The 24032-nt window shown below is 32.0% G+C and overlaps 1 protein-coding gene across 1 annotated transcript in view; it reads left to right on the top strand.

Moving 5' to 3' along the window:
- LOC149895233 (zinc finger X-chromosomal protein-like) overlaps window positions 1-22729 on the top strand; it is a 41393-nt gene extending 18664 nt beyond the window's left edge. The window contains exons 3-4 of the mRNA XM_090119204.1: window positions 19968-20066; window positions 22559-22729. Coding sequence (XP_089975330.1) covers window positions 19968-20066; window positions 22559-22729 — 270 coding nt within the window. The remainder of the gene's footprint in view (window positions 1-19967; window positions 20067-22558) is intronic.
- Window positions 22730-24032: the final 1303 nt, after the last annotated feature.

The raw sequence follows: 24032 nt of genomic DNA, 5'->3' as shown, positions 1-24032 counted from the left end.
AAAACTAGGCCGTTTACGCTGGGCCGGATACGAGGCACGTATGGACGACAAGAAGGCACCTCTGCGTCTTCTCTATGGAAAACCAGATGGGCCGAAGCTCCGATGGTTGGATGGCATCTAATGATTGCTGTGAAAATCTGGAGAACTCAGACAAAGGACCGAGAGATCTGGAAGAAAATACTGGACCAGGCCAAGGCCCACTAGCAGCTGTAGAGCCTCAGATGATGATGATCACTCAGCGAGGAAACTCTTGTATTTCATGATAACTTTTTGGGTATGAATTTTTCGTTTTCTTTTTCATTTTCTTGAACCATTTGTAATATAAAATCATCTTTAATCTCTTCATAATAATGACCTAAACATAAATATTTAAACAAATTATTATTGAAACAATGACATAAACTTTAATACGCCATAAAATTAACTTATCAAAATATTATTAAAACGGCCTATTTATACATAATACACTTAAACAAAGAAAGCATTTAATAAAGTACAGGCATAACGAGAAATATGTCGTTACCTTTAGAATAGTTGATAATACAAAAATGACTTAATATGATTTAAGTCACAATTCAAAAACTGCATTTTAGTACAAAAGTGACCTAATACGAATAAAGGTCTTGTTAGGATTAGAACATTGACATAATATTTACTTACCTTTCGGTAAATAAACGCCGCAATCAGGATTAAATCACTTTAAAACTAAGAAATGTAATCACCGTGCCGACATAATACTAAAACGGTCACTATTTTAGCGGAGGGACGTTTAAAATACGCAAATTATAAAGAGACGCAACATACGTGTTTTTCGGTTTCTAGGTGACATAGGATAGTTTTTGATTTATTAAATGATAGAATACCTTATTCTGAGTCATTTTATGAGTATAACTCATTTTTGCAAAATTTTGAGTTAGGTCACTTTCGTTCTCAGCGTGCGAATTATCTTACACATACAAGCTTAAAATTTTGAATTAATAAAGATTTAGTATTGATATATAGTTTTTTGTCTCTCCTGAAAAGTGCTGTTTTTGAGTTATTCCCTTATTCACTGGAGGCACAGAATATATGGACGCCAATGTGAATTTGAATACATAAGTAATTACTTATTTCTTTATTTGAAAGAGTAAGGTGTGCAGATAGTATACCTACCAATAAATCACACAAATTTTTATATTATATAATATATTAACAATCCCAGATGAAAAGTTAATCAAATAAGAACCAAAAAGTAAATTAGATTTAGATACATTTATTTCAAAGGATTTACAATTCACTTCTAACGTTTTAGAATAATATTATAAACTTGTACACCTTGACAAAAAGTAAAAAATTGCGGGTGAGTTTATTTGAAAGAGTAGTAGTAGTAGTAAGAGTAGTAGTAGTAGAGTAGAGTATTCCGATGTAAATGTCTCGTTAAATAGTACGTGGTTAGAATTCTGGAAGTAGGATCAGAAATTTAAAGGAAAATGGTATGGAAATATTCAAGAAGATTTACAGAGAAGACCTTGGTATGATGAGCTGGATGTAACTAGTCGTGAGTTTATCATCACAATCAACAGATTAAGATTTGGCCACAATAAACCAATAAATCACTTCACACCTTGCAAGACTGAACATAATTAATAGCAATATATGCACTTTCTGTAATGAGAAGATCGGCGATATGAAATTATTATGAACCATCAACCTTATTATTTTCTTTGTTTTCATAATCTTCAACAGTCAACTGTTAAAACCATGCCAAACGCCCAAACAGCCAAAATACGCAAGTCGCAACTTGTAGGTACGCAACATTGATTTGAATTTTGACGTCTATCAAATTTATCTTCGAAGAGAGGTAACCTGCTTAGAAAGTGAAACATCGATTATAGTGAATTAATCGGTACTGACTAGAAACATGTGTCGCTCGAACTTGATACACATGTCAATTTTAAAATTCATCAAGCGAATCCCTTTTAAAGTAGTATACTTTCTTTCGTAAATTTAAGGAGCAAAAAAAGGGCAAGTATAATAAAAAAACACAACGCATTTATTATTATGATGATTTTTATTCACTGCATTCGATTACTGATGTCAGATTTCGATTTCTAGAGTAACGTCTCGGGCAGTGTTGCCAATTTGGCATAATTTATGCTAAATTTAGCATATTTTTACATTGTTTAGCATTTTTATTTGTTGTCTAGCATATAGCTTATTTTTTAGCATATAAAATATTATAATATAATAAAAGTTAAACCATATGAAACCAACTACAGTTTTGCTACCTTGCATACGTAAATTTAGTCGACATTTCATGGACATGCACAACTTCCACCTTGGAATTCTGGAATGAAGTAATGGATTATAAAGACGCAGCTGGTAATAACCCTTTTGCAGATTTATCACAGCTGGCAATATCATTATTATCACTACCACATTCCAACGCGGAAATAGAACGTATTTTTAGCCAAATGAATGTCGTCAAAACTAAGCTTCGCAACCGTTTATCGGTAAAAACTTTAAATGCCATTTTATACATAAGATTCGACCTAAAGAGGGCAGGAAAATGCTGCTACTCTTACACAGTTCCGGATAATGTACTGCGCTCTATAGGCACCAAGGAAATATATAGTCTTGGCAATGAGGCTTCCACGTCTACGTCAACATTATCGGCTGCGGATGAAGACCAAGATATTAATATTTTATTTGATAATAACACACTCGAATAAGAGATGTTATTATTTATGATGTCATTATTTACATATTATGTGTAAATAAATGTGTTGGATATATAAAATTTTAAGTAAAATGTCGTTTTATTTGACATTAAAAATTTTTAGCAAAATATTTAGCTTAATTATAAATCCTTTAGCAAAATTTTGGCAAAATTTTAACAGCCATTTAGCAAATTTTATGTTAGTCTTGCTGGCAACACTGGTCTCGGGCACAGAACAGTAAAAACCTCGGAGCAATTAAAACAAATAGAAGTGCTATAGTGTCATAATTATTAATATGAAAACCACTGTCGCCAAACCCACACATTTAAACCGATAGCTAAACACAAGTTTGATGCTAATTTTTGTTTTTAATCAGTGTTGCCAACGTAGGCGATTTTTCGCCATTTATGCTACTCCAGGGACAATTTTTTATACTACATATTAGGTAAATAGGCATACAGCCGGTAATCAGGCTGAATACTCTGAACACAGATAATTATGTAAAGTATAGGTAAATCGATGAATTTTGTGACTGCTTGAACCAAAAACGAATCACACTGGCGAATTTTTATATGGATAAATACAATTTGTACACTTAATTAAATGTTTATTTAGTTATCTCATTTCATTTCGTGTTCACAGTTTAGGCATGACTATCATCGTAATTCTTCTTCTTCTTCTTTTTTTTTCAAATGGCAACTCCTGATCCCAGATCATCGTAATTAGAATTCTTTTAATTCACGTCTACCCTCTTCAAGAGTATTTTTTTAAACACGATAATCTCATTTAATTGTTAAATCAAACAAAACTCTATTAATTAAATATGTCGCGCTTAAGTAATGAAGAATATTTTGAGGAGGAACCAAGTAAGTTGAGACAATATTTATTTTATCAAAATAGAAGCCTGTACTGCTATTAGTATTTTTTAACCTCTTATGGCTAATTTTGCTGGAGATAATGATGATGAACCGCTGCCCTACCTCAAATTCGACTAGCTACGGCCCTGTGATGAAGTCCACTTCTATGAGGGATATCATGTGCAAAAGATACTTGTAGTTTATGTTTGCTCATAAACTATTCTTTATATATAAACTAGCTACCCGCCCCGGCTTCGCACGGGTGCAATGGCGGCCGGCCGGTACCGCCGCAAACGCTACGTCCCGCAATTTTTAAAGTAAATGACAAAAGAAAGTTATTGTGGGTTATCCATAAGAGATAGACATAATATATACCATCACGGACTTTTCTGTAGACCTTTTCAATACTTAGTACATTATTTTGATAAAACTCGTAGGGTTTAGCCTGCGTTTGCAATGTAGGTAAGAGGAAAAAATGTAATTATTTACGGCATCACATTAGAAACCTCAAAAATAACAGTACTTCTCCACTATTTAATTTAATTATTATACATATACACCTTCCTCTTGAATCACTCTATCTATTAAAAAAACCGCATCAAAATCCGTTGCGTAGTTTCAAAGATTTAAGCGTACAAAGGGACATAGGGACAGAGAAAGCGACTTTGTTTTATACTATGTAGTGATTCCAATGCGATCGGAAAAATAAAGAAAAGGTATAATAACTAAATCATTGTTCATTTACTTTCAGGGTTATCTCCCTCATCAGAATCGCGAGAGCGACGCAGCAGTACTGACTCGAGTGAATCTTTACCAGAGCTAAATATTGAAGTGGTACCTAAAAGAAAAGATGACGATGACCCAGAAGAGTTTTATCAGGAGTTAGAGAAAAAAATGAAGGAAATTATATCGGCAGATCGAAGAGGGTGTGATGCCCCGAAATCTGATACTATTGACAAAGAATCAGTAGAATTAAATGCAGTAGAAAAACCCAGTAGTCCAGAGATATAATTATGATCTCCGAAGTTTATATATGTAATTATGATAATTTTACGGAATTTTAAAAGCATATAAGTAGTTTATTAAATGTTACTTCATTACATATACATAATTGTAAATAAATAGGTCACAATGGTTATTTTATTGGTATATAATTGTTTATTTAATTATTTAATAATTACCTGCTTATCCAGGAGGCTATTCGAGATAATAGCACGATGGATTATTAGTTGAATATCAACTTACCTAAACTTAATTAATTTTAAGTAATTTTATAAGTACCCTCGATAACAATACTGTTTGCAATATCACGCGACACTCCATCGTATCGCATTCAAAATTGGGAATCGGAGTGCGAGGATCTGTGGTTCATGACTGAGGTATTGTTAAATGGTAAGACAATTAAGTTAGCTATATAACGACTTATGCCCTTATGCACTATGTTCATAATCGCACAACACGACTTATATTATTGCCAGTTTTGGTTTTATAGAAATGATGTGACTTATTATGCTTGAAATTTGTGTACTTTATGACTCAATTGAGGCTTTTTAGTGGAAAAACTATGCACGTAGCTTGAAAAACGAATGAAATCAACGGGTTTTTTTATCGTTATTAGATAATAAAAACAAAACATCATTTAGGTATTTATGCATTTAACCCTAGAAGTCCAATCTACGTAAATTTGACGTATGAACTCTTCTATATTTACCATCGAATCGCTGCAAAATCCAGAACCAACTCATTAGCCGTCGAGACCTAGCAGTACATAGTTGGCTCATCCATGTAAATTCCGCCATTTGGTTGTAAAGAGGATGTTGTGCGTCATTTTGACGTATAATTGGGCTTTTCGTAACTTTTAAAATTGTTTCAAATTTTTATTTTGTGATTTATTTGAATGATTTTTTTCCAAGTCACGTTTCACATGATATCTATAGTATTATACTATAGATTGAGTATAAAATGGGATCCAGACAACTTTTATACTAGGACGAAAAACCTTCAATTTTAGTAAATGACGATTATTGTCCTCCGCTGGATTTGGACTTCAAGCAAAGGGATTGGGTGGCTGAAGATGTTGTCCGGAGTAAAACCGAATATGTTATGGGGTTTTGTTACCCATGTATAATGAAAGCCGTAGATTGTAAAATAAACCTTTAATCGATCTTTCAATAATACAGTACTATGTTGTTAATGCTATACAATGTTTCACCAGTCACCACAATGAGTCTAGTCTGTACAGGTTAGCAGGAGACAATCATTGAGTATTGGTATTAAATACGTATCAACTGCGTATTGCGTTTTGCGTATTAACTATTGTCCTAGTGAATCATTTTCACTATCGTCGAATCAATTTAAAATTCGATCAAGTGCGTTCCGTTTCGGAACGCCACAGATAATAAAATATAGATAATAAAAGTGGCAACGCCACAATGTCATGGTGGTATACATTGAGGATACAAAGAGATAAGAGAAGCCCGAAAACCATATTCCTGTATGTTCAGTTAATACAGGAAAAGTTATAGGTGGTCAGTGGCGATATTTTACGGCATGATATAGAATTTTAACAATTTCTATATCATATAATATCAAAATAATGTAGATAAATGCTAATGCTTCCTTCTAGGGAAGCGCGCTCCATCATAGGCCACATCTCAGCTTACCATTAGGCGAGATCGTGGTCAAGCGCTTCCCTATCACACAATAAAAAATAAAAAAAATAAATAAATAAAATACAATGAGCCGCAAAGATTTTATGAAAAAATTAAGCACAGATTTGAAGGTGCCTTGGATGCAAATACGACTTGTGGCACGCACTTTGAAGAGACTCTACGTGACAATAGCCCAATTTTTTCAAAATATGTGGTACCAGAGTATCCATAAAATGTTTACGAAAATGCAGGACCAAAGAAGTATCGATATTGCGGATTTTTTTCCCATAAAAAAGGCAAATTACCAAAGCACAGTGGCTAAAACGCTCATAAATTGTCAAGACTGGTTATAAATACTTTTTTTTTATGCGACTATTATAGACTATAGTATTATTGTCTTGATTATTGTAGTTAGATAATTTTTTTGAAAAAAGATTAAAAACGAGTTATTTTTTAAAAACTTACCCAATTATAAGAAGAAAATATAAGTTTAACATTTTTTGTTGGCTTTTTTTAGATGATTCAATTATCGTTCTGTATTTATATAAACAAAGAGTATAATATCATTAAATGCACTTAATGTGTTAACTGTATTTTTAATATCTATTGCAAAAAATAGTTAATTTCCATAGAAATATATTAGTATCCCAAGTTAACTGATAAATACCTTTTTTTAAAAATATAAAGATTTGTTGTTGCAGATTTATTGAAAAAAACGATTTAAAAATAATAAGGAATAGTGTGTGTTGTTTCCGTGCAGTATTCAATTAATAGACCAATAGCAACACGGCATTAATGCCAAACTGTCTCATGTCGTCACTTGAACCAATGACACTAAAAGAGTTGTTCCTTTATGCTCATGAAACTGTATATAATATTATGTAGTATTTAATAAACTATAATATTATGCTTTTAAAAATATACGTGTTTGTGAAAAAGTAAATTCTAGCCTATGTTCAAATAAAAATAGTAGGTAGCGTTTATTTCCCTCTGAGTAAGTAGTGTGTATTGTGTATCAAAAGTAACATTCAATTATGTATTGTGTTAATTTTATTTATTACGGATTCAACATCAAACAACTCTACGGTAAGTATCAAGGTGCGTATTAACTATAGAGCTATTATTTATTACCTTACCTAATACCTATAGGTATGTTATAGCTAATTGCTGCTGGGCGCTGGCTGCGATTTCGTCCATGTATCTACTGAAAGGTTTCATGACATAATATGAGCACAGGGGAATAAAATAAAAATACCAGTATGTACATCCAAAAATATTTATTTCAATTATTACAAATTATCCTTAATCTAATTTTGAAAATCTAACACTGAATTAGATTCCTTACAATAATATTATTCAAATTAATAACAAAATAACGTATTTTACGGCTAAATTAATATTGAACTAATTATGTAGTTAAAACACGAAAGCGCATTACCTTGTTATACCAGCTGCATTAACCAAAAATTTTATATGATACAATATTTTCAACTGATATCGAAATGTACGAAAATAGTAATAATGTAATTGAACTGAGAACATAATATTTTAATATTCAGACAAAGCTGTATTGTTTCGATATACGTAGTTTTTATTGTAAACTGCACATATTTTCATAGAAAAATACTGTAAAACAACAGATGATGAAATTTTCAAAAAGAAAAAAAAAATACAAATTTGCCGCGCAATTGACATTAATTGACAGTTTTAAAAGTTTGTACCTATAGGTAATATTAATATAAATAATTATCGAGATTTAAATGGCTCTACACGAGATTTATTTTGTTTTTTTTATTACTATACTTCATAAAGACACAATTAACTCGTACCTACTCGTAATACGATACCTTGGAGTTGGAGCGAAAATATTGTTTGTAATAATTTGGCTAGGTAACTAATTATTGAAATGAAAATAATAATTAGAAAAATGCATTGTGAAACCGTTTTAAGCAAAAAACGTTTCGATAAACGAATTATGTTTTTGAATGAAATACAAATTATTGCATGCTTTTAAAATACAAGACTTAACTATCTACTAATGAAAGTTTTCATGCATTTTGTTCGAAACACGGTAGGTCAGCCGTGTTTTGTTACTTTAAAAGTGACATTCGAAAATGAAACAACGATTTACGGAAAAGCACAGATAGAAACGCGTTTAATCGAGATTGGGTATCTAATATTAAGATAATTGGAATACTTAATGAAAATAGGAATTGTAGAGTCAGTAATAATTCAGATTAGTTTATTGATATCATATTAGATACTTACTTAGTTCGAGTGAACGCGTTTTTACAATTCGTTCTATACAAAGTATGTTTTTAACTAAATTTTCGAATTTCATCGTGTATTTTACAATAATTTTGAATGATTTGAATGCGAAATGTACTAATATATGATCAAACGAACTTCAGAGTGAAGTTTGATCATTATTATATGAATCGTTTCATTCGAAGATATTATTTACTATGTAGTTCCCTTTTTCAATGCTAGCAACTACGCACGCCTTTAGATTTTATTTTTTATTAATTGTGGGTATTACGACCTGACAAGTATTTGCTCGCTTTGTACGATATTCGTTATTTTTAGAGTCTGTAATCTTACAAAACTTTGGGTTAGGGTGTGGTGGGTGTTAATATCTTCGAATGAAGCGATTCATATAATAATGATCGAACTTCACTCTGAAGTTCGTTTGATCATATATTATATTTCATCGCTTCATTCTTCAGATATTATTCACTATGTAGATGTTAAGAGATAAAAGTTTTGTAAGAATCATTTTGGGTGCAAGTTTAGAATAAAACATATATAGATATTATTAGTTTTATTTTGTATATTAACAAAAATATAATCAAACATTATTCTTGCAAAATTGATTCTGCAAATTCGTTTTCATTAACTACATTAAGTTTATAGAACCTTGCAAAGGTTTCGGAATGTTTAGTCCAGCCAGCAGTTTTACGTATATTATCAACGCATACACCACTAGCACAAGCAGTAGATGTTGAAGCGTGTCTTGTGCTATGTGAACTAAATATTGAAATGTTGACACCACTTTCCGATAACACGTTTTTGATCCAAAGACTGATTGTTTGAGTTGTGGCGGGTTTATTAGGTTTTTTAAAAGTTAGTATTAATCTATTGTCCTCCTCATTCCTCAAATGTTTTGTGACATTGATATAATCAGAAAGTGCAGTAGCGGGACAAATACTTATATTTTCTTTAAAGTATGGAAGTATAAGAAGGGGTTGATCTCTACCCGGAGCCGAAGTTTTTATCAAGTCTGTTATGAAAATCTTAGCTCCACTGTCTGAGAAATAAATATTATTAAGATTGATAAGGGATAAAGTTTGGACCCGCTGTGCTGTACACAGCGCAAGTAAAATTACTATTTTTTTAGTCAACTGCTCCAAATTAATGTTTATATTAGGAAACCAGCTTGAGATATGGTTCAAAACTAATTGTGGGTCCCAAGAATAATTATTGTATTTAGGATTACTGGGTTTCAATTTGAATGCTCCCTTTAGGAGTCGTTTTATGCATTCATCCGACCCGATATTATTTCCTAAGATTAAAGACAAGGCAGACCTGTGCGAGTTTAAAGTACCATATGAAGCCCCTTTGTTAAACTCATTTGTTAAAAACGATATAACTGTCGCTACTGTACTTTCAAAATTGGAAATATTTCTATCTAGACAAAATTGCCACCATAGTTTATAAGTTACGTTATATTGCTTCTTAGTGTTACTGGAAAGCGATGCCAACATTAGTTCGACAGCTTCCGATGGGATGTTTCTCCGTAAGAAGGCTTCGCGGAGAGCCTCGCTGCAGCCAGCGTAAGGTGTGAGTGCAGTGGGTGCGACAGGTGACTGAAATGAGAATGCGTTAGATTCGTATCTGCTTTAAACTTGGAACCCCTACCCTTTACGAGAAAGCTCCGCCAAATGACTTCTCATTTCTTTGCTTTTAGGGGGGGGGGGGGGCAATAAATGAAATGTACAGACTATACGGCTTTTAAAATATAAGTCTGGTAAGCGAACTAAACTTTGCTGGTTTAGTTCTTGCTATATCGCTATCCGTGCCTGCTTCTCGTGTTTACGGGTGAATTAAGTTTATCAATAGTCATAAATGCAATGCTATACAGAGGATATACTGCATTTAAAACATGACAAAGTCTGGTAAGCGAACTAAACTTTGCTAGTTTAGTTCTTGCTATATCGCTGTCCGTGGCTGCCTCGCGTGTTTACGGATGAATAAAGTAATGTCCTGTCTTCGCATCCACAGCTAACTGTCCTATACTGTCATAATCTTAACACAGATTCATTCGACATAGCTCCCCACGAGCTCAGTTCTTCATTTTTGCACTCGCACAACTGTGGACAACACAAGAGCAATGCCTCCATTGGTAGCAGTTACAATCAAGGGCTAGCAAGGCAGGCTAGCCATATTACGGATGTTGGAACAACCGACTATATTTAGGGCAATTTTCTTTGTACAGTGTAACGTTTAGACTGTCGTAGCATTCCTACGGAACAAAGATGGGATCAGATCTGCATCCTTAATGAAGTTTATCGAAAGGAGATACTTTCAGACGACGATAGTATTCAAAATCCACCATATTCCTGAACATAATAATGCATAGTTAAGCTTATAATCTCTCTTGCCATTATCCTGCAGCAGAATTCCTTGGCGATAATTTGTTCTCGTTAGAACGAGCGAGGTTGTTACGATAATATGAGAAATCCTGTCAGTTAGAGACCTGAACGACGCGATAGAGTACCGCTATTTCAGTAGTAGTAGCACCTAGAAGGGTGAAGGTATTCTGGAAAGCGGAACTGAAGGCCCGGTCGGCAGCACCAGCCACCTAATAGACAGTGTTCAGTGCTGCACCACTATAATCTGCAAAATGACTCTGACGGTATGAAAATGTACCTACCGTACACGAACGTACATTTTCAAAATATCAAATGATATAGTTGGAATAAAAATCCTATTTGCCTCCGTCTACCCAAAAGACATACGGAGTAGCTAGTAGTAGTTGGTTGAATTAGAATAAAGTACCTATAGTTAAAATCCTTTGTTACTGACTGGATAAATTTGGCTCTTTTCCTATCTGACGTTCATATAGCTGTTGACTGCCTAGTGTTATGCACAAACACAATTATTATAAATAAGTCAGCCCGAGGCTTTCGGTATATAAGTTCTGATGTAAATCATAATTATATTTTAAAACCGAATTGATTAAAAGTAACGTACTTGGCTGTAGTAATTGCAGTTTTGGGACACAGATAAGCTCCTTATCATTTTAGTCTCTTGAGTTCAGTATATTTGTTTCCAGTACAGAGTTTATGACCTATCAGTTTTAAATAAATAATTCATGCATTGTACTGAAAGTACTAGCCATGTTTAGATTATGATTGGTGGCGTTGGCTCTAAACATTAATAGATACCGCACGGTTTGGTTGGATGTTAAAAATCTGTATTATAATTAAAACAGTTTACCTGTTTTGATATTTTATTGCCTTATTCAAGGGGTGACCTTTTAAATTTATTTCTGACCCCAAAAGTAAGGACCAAGGTCTCTTCTTGTCCGGTTGGGTTAATACTGTGTGAGTTGAGACAGGTGGCAATTCTATGTTAAGATGGTTCAATTGTGCTTCTGCAGAGTTCTAATTGAATAAATAAAGGTTTGAGTTTGAGGTATTTTTGCCTCGTCGGGATCAGCTGTTGCTTCATTTTGTAAGTAACATCTAAATGCGTAATTGAAAGTCGTTACTGGCGCTTTCGCAGATTTACGCTAAAGATAGTGGAAATTGTAGTAACTTTAACTTTTCAAGCCCAAAAGGTTAACTAAGGTACACTTGAACCAATCTCATAAGTTCTAATACTTTTAATCATTATGATTAAAAAAATACTGTAAAACAACAGATGATGAAATTTTCAAAAAGAAAAAAAAATACAAATTTGCCGCGCAATCGACATTAATTGACAGTTCTAAAAGTTTGTACCTATAGGTAATATTAATAGAAATAATTATCGAGATTTAAATGGCTCTACACGAGATTTATTTTGTTTTTTTTTATTACTATACTTCATAAAGACACAATTAACTCGTAACTACTCGTAATACGATACCTTGGAGTTGGAGTGAAAATATTGTTTGTAATAATTTGGCTAGGTAACTAATTATTGAAATGAAAATAATAATTAGAAAAATGCATTGTGAAACCGTTTTAAGCAAAAAACGTTTCGATAAACGTAAGTAATTTTATAAGTACCCTCGATAACAATACTTTTTGCAATATCACGCGACACTCCATCGTATCGCATTCAAAATTGGGAATCGGAGTGCGAGGATCTGTGGGTCATGACTGAGGTATTGTTAAATGGTAAGACAATTAAGTTAGCTATTTATATATAATATAACGACTTATGCCCTTATGCACTATGTTCATAATCGCACAACACGACTTATATTATTGCCAGTTTTGGTTTTATAGAAATGATGTGACTTATTATGCTTGAAATTTGTGTACTTTATGACTCAATTGAGGCTTTTTAGTGGAAAAACTATGCACGTAGCTTGAAAAACGAATGAAATCAACGGGTTTTTTTATCGTTATTAGATAATAAAAACAAAACATCATTTAGGTATTTATGCATTTAACCCTAGAAGTCCAATCTACGTAAATTTGACGTATGAACTCTTCTATATTTACCATCGAATCGCTGCAAAATCCAGAATCAACTCATTAGCCGTCGAGACCTAGCAGTACATAGTTGGCTCATCCATGTAAATTCCGCCATTTGGTTGTAAAGAGGATGTTGTGCGTCATTTTGACGTATAATTGGGCTTTTCGTAACTTTTAAAATTGTTTCAAATTTTTATTTTGTGATTTATTTGAATGATTTTTTTCCAAGTCACGTTTCACATGATATCTATAACTATTGTCCTAGTGAATCATTTTCACTATCGTCGAATCAATTTAAAATTCGATCAAGTGCGTTCCGTTTCGGAACGCCACAGATAATAAAATATAGATAATAAAAGTGGCAACGCCACAATGTCATGGTGGTATACATTGAGGATACAAAGAGATAAGAGAAGCCCGAAAACCATATTCCTGTATGTTCAGTTAATACAGGAAAAGTTATAGGTGGTCAGTGGCGATATTTTACGGCATGATATAGAATTTTAACAATTTCTATATCATATAATATCAAAATAATGTAGATAAATGCTAATGCTTCCTTCTAGGGAAGCGCGCTCCATCATAGGCCACATCTCAGCTTACCATTAGGCGAGATCGTGGTCAAGCGCTTCCCTATCACACAATAAAAAATAAAAAAAATAAATAAATAAAATACAATGAGCCGCAAAGATTTTATGAAAAAATTAAGCACAGATTTGAAGGTGCCTTGGATGCAAATACGACTTGTGGCACGCACTTTGAAGAGACTCTACGTGACAATAGCCCAATTTTTTCAAAATATGTGGTACCAGAGTATCCATAAAATGTTTACGAAAATGCAGGACCAAAGAAGTATCGATATTGCGGATTTTTTTCCCATAAAAAAGGCAAATTACCAAAGCACAGTGGCTAAAACGCTCATAAATTGTCAAGACTGGTTATAAATACTTTTTTTTTATGCGACTATTATAGACTATAGTATTATTGTCTTGATTATTGTAGTTAGATAATTTTTTTGAAAAAAGATTAAAAACGAGTTATTTTTTAAAAACTTACCCAATTATAAGAAGAAAATATAAGTTTAACATTTTTTGTTGGCTTTTTTTAGATGATTCAATTATCGTTCTGTATTTATATAAACAAAGAGTATAATATCATTAAATGCACTTAATGTGTTAACTGTATTTTTAATATCTATTGCAAAAAATAGTTAATTTCCATAGAAATATATTAGTATCCCAAGTTAACTGATAAATACCTTTTTTTAAAAATATAAAGATTTTTTGTTGCAGATTTATTGAAAAAAACGATTTAAAAATAATAAGGAATAGTGTGTGTTGTTTCCGTGCAGTATTCAATTAATAGACCAATAGCAATACGGCATTAATGCCAAACTGTCTCATGTCGTCACTTGAACCAATGACACTAAAAGAGTTGTTCCTTTATGCTCATGAAACTGTATATAATATTATACAGTATTTAATAATCTATAATATTATGCTTTTAAAAATATACGTGTTTGTGAAAAAGTAAATTCTAGCCTATGTTCAAATAAAAATAGTAGGTAGCGTTTATTTCCCTCTGAGTAAGTAGTGTGTATTGTGTATCAAAAGTAACATTAAATACAATCAATTTTAATAACCGCCTATATACCAGGTATATAGTTGTAGCATACTGATGATCACAATACGTTGATCATATATTAGTACATTTCGCATTCAAATCATTCAAAATTATTGTAAAATACACGATGAAATTCGAAAATTTAGTTAAAAACATACTTTGTATAGAACGAATTGTAAAAACGCGTTCACTCGACCTAAGTAAGTATCTAATATGATATCAATAAACTAATCTGAATTATTACTGACTCTACAATTCCTATTTTCATTAAGTATTCCAATTATCTTAATATTAGATACCCAATCTCGATTAAACGCGTTTCTATCTGTGCTTTTCCGTAAATCGTTGTTTCATTTTCGAATGTCACTGTAGCGACGACAAGCCAATTTACGAGTTACCGAAATTTTATTTATTTATTTTATTTATTAGAGAACAAAAATTCACATTTATTTAAAACAATTTTGCGATGCGAAACCTTACGAGGTTTGTAGCAACGCTCACAGTCGCATAAACACCGTTTGTTATTCGCAAGGAAGACAAAAGAAGTGACTACATAAACCGGTTCCTTATCTATTCATGACATACAAATACAGGGTGTTCATTACAATGTTGTTTATTATGTTTATTTTATTGTTTTAATTAATTCGAGAAAATATCTTTTGTATATTATTTTGTAGTTTTTAATATTAACATCCTTCTTGACTTTTTGTGGCATAGAATTAAGTATAGTGGGTAATAAGAAATTAGCCGTACGCTTCCCATAAAGATTGTGTACTTTAGGAATAATTAATTTTTTATTAGTTATTTGTCTGGTAGCAAACTGATGCGAAATGGGATTTTGAAAGTTTATGTTATGAAATTGTTCTATGAGAAAAATCTTTTGAAACATTTGTCTTATTGGCAGTACATTACAATAGCTAAATAGTTCGAGAGGTTTATCTTTAAACTTGTTTTTAATATTAATAGGTACAATTTTTTTTATTAGTCTTAGTTGTAAATTTATGATTCTATCAATGTAAGTATTAAATGTACGTCCATAACTTGTGATACCGTATTGTATTATTGATTCTGCCAATGATCTATAGATACCGAGAAGAATTTTGTATGGTACTTTATTTCTGATGATATATAATTTTGAGAGTATGGCCCTAAGTTTATCACACAGATGGTCTATATGATGGTTCCAATTAAATCTGTTATCAACAATCAGTCCTAAGTAAGTATAATAAGGCACTTGGTCCACACATTCACACGAGCAGTCCGGGTTATAATATGTAGCTTTGTGAAGACATACGTGATTGTGTGCCGTGATTTTAAAATTATTAAAGTTTTTCAAATGACTCGAGTGTACATGTACTATTTTTGTTTTCTTAACATTTATGACAAGACCCGCATCGTGCGACCACATTAGGATACGCGTAAAATCTTCCTGTAACTGTTGAGCTGCAGTATTAATATTTTTGTCTGAGGCTATTAGACAGGTGTCATCAGCATATTGATAGATAGAACAGTGGTTGATGACATGTTCCATATCATTTACATACGCCAAGTACAATAAAGGTCCTAACACCGAGCCCTGTGCTGTACCCTCGGTGATGGTCATTTCATTGCTCATTTCATCGCCTACTTTAACACGAAATTTTCTATTAGCAAGATAATCTTTAAACCATCCCAGAAGAGGTCCACGGATACCGGAGTTGTCTAGTTTGTGTATAAGAGTGTCATGCCTGAGTGTATCGAATGCCCTACTATAATCGATAAATAATAGCAGTACATGTTTTTTGTTATCGAGACATGAGTTTACTTCATCTGTAAATTTTGACAAAAGTTGTGAAGTTGACTTACACGGTTGAAATCCAAATTGAGAGACAGATAAAATTTTATTTTCGGCATAGAAATTCTGCATTTGTTCGGCTATAAATTTTTCCACGATTTTGTCTAATACCGGAAGAATGGTAATCGGGCGATAATTTTCATACTCACTTCGCGTACCCTTTTTGTGAATAGGTCGGATTATTCCAGTTTTTAACTCTAAAGGATATTTAGCATTAACAATAGATGCATTAATAAATTTAACTATAATATCTACGATTTTAGTGCATATATTTTTTATGTCAATACATCGAATGTTGTCGAATCCGGGAGCTTTATTGATATTAAGTTTTTTGTTGTTAGCTTTTTTAAGTAGCATTGATTTATTTTGTGGATAATAATTATCATTTTCACATAATAGACGCTTATTGCATTTAGGAATGATTTTTTTAATACTATAATAAAATTCTTGTGCAAAATTATTAGCAATTGTTTTAATGTCTATGTTATTTTTATGAAATGCTTTTAAGATACAGTTGTCTATTGAATTTTTGCAGCGACCTGTTAATGAATTCAAAATTTGCCATAAAGCGTGACTATTGTTGTAGTTTTGATTAATTTGATTATGATAGTAATTATTTCTTGATTTTTCTATGAATTTACGCGTTTTATTACGTAATTTATTGTATTTTAATCGAAGTATTTTATTAGTCGGGTCATTTTTCCAGTCAATAAAAGATAAATCTTTTTTTTCACACATAGTTTTTATGGTGCTAGTAATCCAAGGATCTTTGTTTCTTTTACTTGATGTTGAAATTATTTGTTCAAATTGTGATTGATTATAACAATTTTGGATGGTATTTTTTAAGTTATCATATAATTTATATGGACACTCTGTATTCGTAAAATCATCCCAGCTAACATGATCAAGCAAATTATTAAGTTTATTGTTATCTATTTTTCGAATGACTTTAACGTCACCCTGTACATGTGCTAATGATTGTCCAATGCACGACAATACGATCATACGGTGATCAGCCATTGCAGTGCCGAGCGCGCCCGAGTACAGGTCTAACAATTGCGTCCTTACAAAAATGTGATCGATTACGCTACGCGTTATTATTTGGTTTCTTATTTCAATTCTTGTATAATCGGTTATAACACTTGTTAGACCGCACTCGGCCATGCTATTTATGTAAAAATCTTGAATGTTACCCTTTATTTTTATATCTATGTTCATGTCTCCTAAAACAAAAATATCTAAGTGTTTAAAAGGTTTACTAGATAAAAGATCCTTTATCTCCCTTACGAACAAGTATTTACTTTCGTTGGGTGGCCTATATATTGCACAAATTGTTGCAACGTATTTGTGATTAGTCGTTAAATGACCTATGATTGATTCACAGTGATTTAAAGTGTGATGTTTGAATGTAAATACGTGAACGTTCCGTATGTATATTATAATACCGCCACCTTTTTTATTCTTACGTAACTTTTTGTGCATTATATAGCCATTTACATTGAACATATTTGCGATATTATCTTTAATGTTTACTTCAGTTAATATGAGAATATCTATTGGTGAACATGAACTGTTTATTAATTCTAAAACATAACAAAAATTTTTAATTAGTGATCTTACATTTATATGGACTAAATTTAACTTAAATTGAGATTTCGCTAACGATGGAACATTTTTACAAAATGAGTTATATGTACTACAATTAAAAAGTTCTAAATTATTGCTTGGGATATTCGACTGAACTATGGTGACCTACATAAAATACTATATCTATTACCGCCGATGATGTGCTGGTGCTGCCTGGTTGAGGAGATTTTCAATGTCTGTTTCGCTTCTGATCACAATAGGTTTATTATCCAAAAATCCGCATTTTTAAACACTCATTGTATGAAAAATATTACATGTTTAGTGTTACGTTTAATGTATAGATTTAGTTTCTCAATATTATTTAATAAATGTTTTCTTTTAATATTAAAATTGAATCATTGTAAAAAAGGGGAGTATAGGGAGCATCATAAAGTTAATTTTGAGATCGAAATACCGCTTCGCTTAAATACTTACTTGCAAAAGATTATGGGACAACTTGTTTTTAATTTCGTAAAATTTGTTATAATAATATGTAAATCTAGATGTCTTTGCTATGCGATTTATATAATCTTATTCTTCACGCAGTCGGATTTATTGAGGTGTGTCAATTGTTTCCCGAGTTTAAAAGAATATGTTCCTTGTATTTTACATTTTATTTTTATATTTAATTCATTAAATATCTTAATGATGTCTTTTTTAATGCTTCTACTTGTCTCTTCTAGTATAATTATAGTTTGTGTGTACGTTTTAAAGTTTAATTATAATATATTATATTTAATTTATTTGTGTTTCTTATATTTATACATTTGCAATAACAATGAACAACAAAAATAAATTTAAAGTTGGTCTTCTGAATCCTGGTTCTTTGGGTACGAGGCATGATGAGTTTCTGGTGGCAATGGAGCGCCATAAAGTAGATGTGATGGCTATCAACGAGACTTGGCTGAGGGATGGCGAGGAGGGGCGCGCTCCGGCTGTACCAAATCCTAACAAATTTTCTACCACATCCTACCGTACTTAAAAAGTTATTCCAGACGCAGCTTTTTTTTTCAAATAGATGAATTCTTAAAACTCTATGTGTACACTCTCCTAACAAGCAACCCGCCCAACTTTTCCGCCCGCTCATGAACTATCGTTTAAGATTATGTTTTCATAGACAAAATGCTCACATTAGCGAAGCGCTATTTGCCGGCTGCGCGAAGCGAGAGAAGGAAACATGAATTTTAAGGAAAAAATTAGCAAAATCGTTGAATTATTTTTTACGTGATCACGTGATTGTGGGACACACACTCGGTAAAATGGACACAGAGCAATGCGCGCGCTAATACATAATCTAAGCTTTAAACACATCAATATTTTGTTTGCTCTTCAATCACAAGTTAATGTAGAGCCATTTTAATAGGCAACATTTGACAGTTCAACAAAATTCAACAACGTAACCTAGTAACGGCGACATAGAATAATATGTTATTTCGTTTTGTTAGAATTGCACATTTGCAGAACTTTTTTCAATTACGATTACATATTTATAATAATAATGACCGATACAAGTAATTATTTAAAGATTTGATTTGACTGATAAACCATTCTAAACATAATAAACAATTTCTGATTTAAAGAACTGACGTCGCTACAATTTTGTGTCAATAAACCTTTTTTCTTTTTAAATACCAGAGACTTTACTCTAAAAATCAAAATCTGACATCTAGAATCGAATGCATTGATTACTTGTGAATAAAAATTATCATAAATAATTAATAAATGCGTTGTGTTTTTTTAATTATGTATTATACTTCTCTTATTTTGCTCCTTAAATTTACGAAAGAAAGTATATTACGGGGACAGGGATTCGCCTGATGAATTTTAAAATTGACATAGGTGTTTCAAGTTCGATTGACAAATGTTTCAAGTCCGTATCGATTAATTCGCTTTAATCGATGTTTTTAAGCAGGAAGATAAAATTGATAGATGTCAAATGTTGCCTATTAAATCGGCTCGACTATAATATAAATAATTTCACATTTCAGACCAAAACCAAACCACCCGCCGATGCGACGAAGTTCAAAGAAGAACCGCCGATTGTATTCGAATGGACTCGTCAGGGGCAATCGTTCGAATACTTCACTGTAACTGCGGGGCCATAGGGGCAAAATGTATGGCATGTAGGCAGATTTGAAGTGAAACTTCGTTAGGCGCGTTGAGTGTCAAATTTCAAGTCATGATAATACCGTCACGTTAATATAGGCGACGATTTTGGTATTGAATCTTAGTGTTTCGACTGAATAAAGTGTATTTTACATATTTTTGAGTTTTATTTATTTGCTGACCTTCCAAAATGATAATAAAATATAATATTTTGCAAAAAATAATTGATTTTTATTACGTAGTTAATACATTACACTGTCTCAGATTAGATAAAAATTAAAACTATATCAGAGCCAGCCTATTCATAAGTTCGCAAACACACGAAAATTTCTGTTAAATACAGCAATAGAATCATCTATAACGATCATGCATTTAGACCAAACGAACATAGAGATAGAGCAAGAGCATTCTTTCGTGATCTTTTATTGTAAACGAATACTCGTATTCAGTGTTGAATATTGCATATTCTAGTATATTCTTTTCGAACGCACTAAGAACAACGAAAGAATGCTCTACGCCTGTTTTAAAACAATTTGACATAGTGAGGTTAGGTTAGTATACATCGTAAGTTAGTAGGCATCGTAAAACATGGAATCAACATGGAAAGCTATTATTTTATTGACAAGTGTGACATCTGTGTAATTATAATTTAAAAATCTACAAATATCGAAATCTGTTAAACCTAAATTGTATTGAGTTATTGACTGTAGTCTTATTTATAGTCTTCTTTAAAATATAGGAAGAAATAACATTTATAACTATGTAATGTTGGAACCTCATAAATGAAACAACTCTTTGGGTTGAAGCGTTTTATTAGAATTAAACTTAAAAATAAATACATTTTAATCATACACTAAATCCTACTAATATTATAATTAATGGGAAACTTTGTGAAGATGGATGCATGTTTGTTACTCTTTTACGCAAACACTACTGAACCGAATACAATGAAATTTGATAAGACACAGGCTACTTTTTATTCTGGAAATTTCATGGGAACGGGAACTAGTTACTACGTAACACTCTACTGTTATATTCAATCACCTAAAATTATTTCATTAATTTTACTATTTTAAGGTTTGTTCTATCTGTAAAGAAGTCAGTTCATACAAACACACAGTTACTTATAACTCGATATTGAACGAAGTTTATCATAAGCATAAAGGCTATAATTTACCTATGCTTATAATATAGGAAAGACGAACGTGAACGATTTTCTTTTAATCTTTAAAAATTTCTCATAAAATAATTCAGGTTGGCGCCACATTAGTACCATGGTAAATAATTTCACTAGACTTAAGAAATAAACAAGCAAAGGAAAATCTCCCGCAAAGTTATACCGCGCTTTTTCATAAAATTAAACGTTAAAAAATCTACAACATTATCTCCTATTCTATTCACAGTTCACGAAATAAAATCACTCTAGCTATTTTCTCATAATATATTTACTACAATATTAAGATTTAAGCATACATATGGATATAGTGACAGAGAAAGCGACATTGTTTTATATTATGTAGTGATTAATGCTTTTACACTAAACAAAATTACATTTCCATTTAAAATATACAGTAAACTATGCACAAATGGAAGAATTAGATTTATTTTTGTTTATTCGCAAGTAAAGAGCATCTGTATTTAATATTGTCTATAAAAACATTATTATGTATAGGCAGTTAAAACATTATTTTAAACGTAATCGCAAAAATAAAAACGTAGGCTTCCGTCACCATTCGAAGCGAATACATACGCATATAATATGCATAAAGTTTAATATTTACATTTATAGCATTCAAATCATTCAAGTGCTTTACAAGGAAATTTTTAAGGAATTGTAATCTTTGATCAGGTCATTTAATTTCCATTGAAGTGAAAATGGAAACTGAAATGGCTTAGCTTTTGTACCTATGCAGAAAACTTAACGAAACCCTAATCTATATCAGTACAAAAATTGACCGAAATTGCGTAGACATTGTTAGATAAATTCATTCTAACAATGCAGCAACAAATGCTATTCTATTCGAGGCCGATATTAATTATCGATCGCCAGCTTCAATATTTTTGGATAGTTACAATATGGAAATTGTTATTTTAATATTAAAATAGGTGATTAAATTACTCGATTTTATTCTGAATTCGATTGATTAAAAATGAAGTAATATACGAACTTTTATTAGGTAAGAAACAGGTAGACACTACACACTAATAATTATTGCGAGTACAAATAATAATGCTAAAAACTAAACAATTTTTCTTGCGTAAAATACAAAATACAGCTTATTATTTCTATCAAATGTATATGATGAGCTTAGTACTTTTACAATAAGACTCTATTCGGCTAGGTTTTGTTCGTACATTTAATGTTTGAAAATATCTCTACTAATATATCTCTATAAAATATCTATAAATGATCTATCTATAAAATATCTCTGCTAATCTATATCACATCACATATAGTTAATTTCCTCCACAGGCACGCAGCACGCTGATCAACCACGCGCGCACGCACACCGGCGAGAAGCCGTTCGCTTGCACCGACTGCGGCAGGGCCTTCTCCCAGCGCACCGCCCTCCGCACTCACACACAGCTCGTGCACCTCAAGCTGCCGCGCGGCAAGGTGCGCACACACACACAGCTCGCATAGACACATATTATAATACACACACGTTATTTATTTGGTTACAATAAACACATTGCAACATATCAAACTATATTTGTGACCACTATACTATTTGTTTGTATAGAGCGCGGTATGAACAGTGACGAACTTGCGAGCGCACTGATCGTTTCTCTGATATTTCTTTTGTACCGCCTACCGTACTTACCAGCTTATGCCACGTAACACTGGCCACAGGCATTCTATAATGAATAAAACTGTTGTTGATCTATTAATTTATCTAACCTACCATTTTCCATTTTCTACCAAATTTTATCAATTTTTCTACTATTTTCTACCAAATCCGACGTATTTTCTACTAAATTCTACCATTTTACTAATAATTTCTACCAATTCTCTACTAAATCCGAAGTTTTTCTACCAAAACCTCCCATTTCCTATCCTTCCTATCCTTCCCATCATATTATATTTCTACCAAATCCTAACAAATTTTCTACCACATCCTACCGTACTTAAAAAGTTATTCCAGACGCAGCTTTTTTTTTCAAATAGATGAATTCTTAAAACTCTATGTGTACACTCTCCTAACAAGCAACCCGCCCAACTTTTCCGCCCGCTCATGAACTATCGTTTAAGATTATGTTTTCATAGACAAAATGCTCACATTAGCGAAGCGCTATTTGCCGGCTGCGCGAAGCGAGAGAAGGAAACATGAATTTTAAGGAAAAAATTAGCAAAATCGTTGAATTATTTTTTACGTGATCACGTGATTGTGGGACACACACTCGGTAAAATGGACACAGAGCAATGCGCGCGCTAATACATAATCTAAGCTTTAAACACATCAATATTTTGTTTGCTCTTCAATCACAAGTTAATGTAGAGCCATTTTAATAGGCAACATTTGACAGTTCAACAAAATTCAACAACGTAACCTAGTAACGGCGACATAGAATAATATGTTATTTCGTTTTGTTAGAATTGCACATTTGCAGAACTTTTTTCAATTACGATTACATATTTATAATAATAATGACCGATACAAGTAATTATTTAAAGATTTGATTTGACTGATAAACCATTCTAAACATAATAAACAATTTCTGATTTAAAGAACTGACGTCGCTACAATTTTGTGTCAATAAACCTTTTCTCTTTTTAAATACCAGAGACTTTACTCTAAAAATCAAAATCTGACATCTAGAATCGAATGCATTGATTACTTGTGAATAAAAATTATCATAAATAATTAATAAATGCGTTGTGTTTTTTTAATTATGTATTATACTTCTCTTATTTTGCTCCTTAAATTTACGAAAGAAAGTATATT

Source organism: Colias eurytheme, chromosome 32 (assembly GCF_061535395.1).
Source record: "Colias eurytheme isolate Ceu_HAF_F1 chromosome 32, ilColEury1 Martin Lab GWU primary, whole genome shotgun sequence".
NCBI lineage: Eukaryota > Metazoa > Arthropoda > Insecta > Lepidoptera > Pieridae > Colias > Colias eurytheme.
Note: the sequence above shows the minus strand (reverse complement) of the source record. Positions and strands in the feature narration are given on the sequence as shown.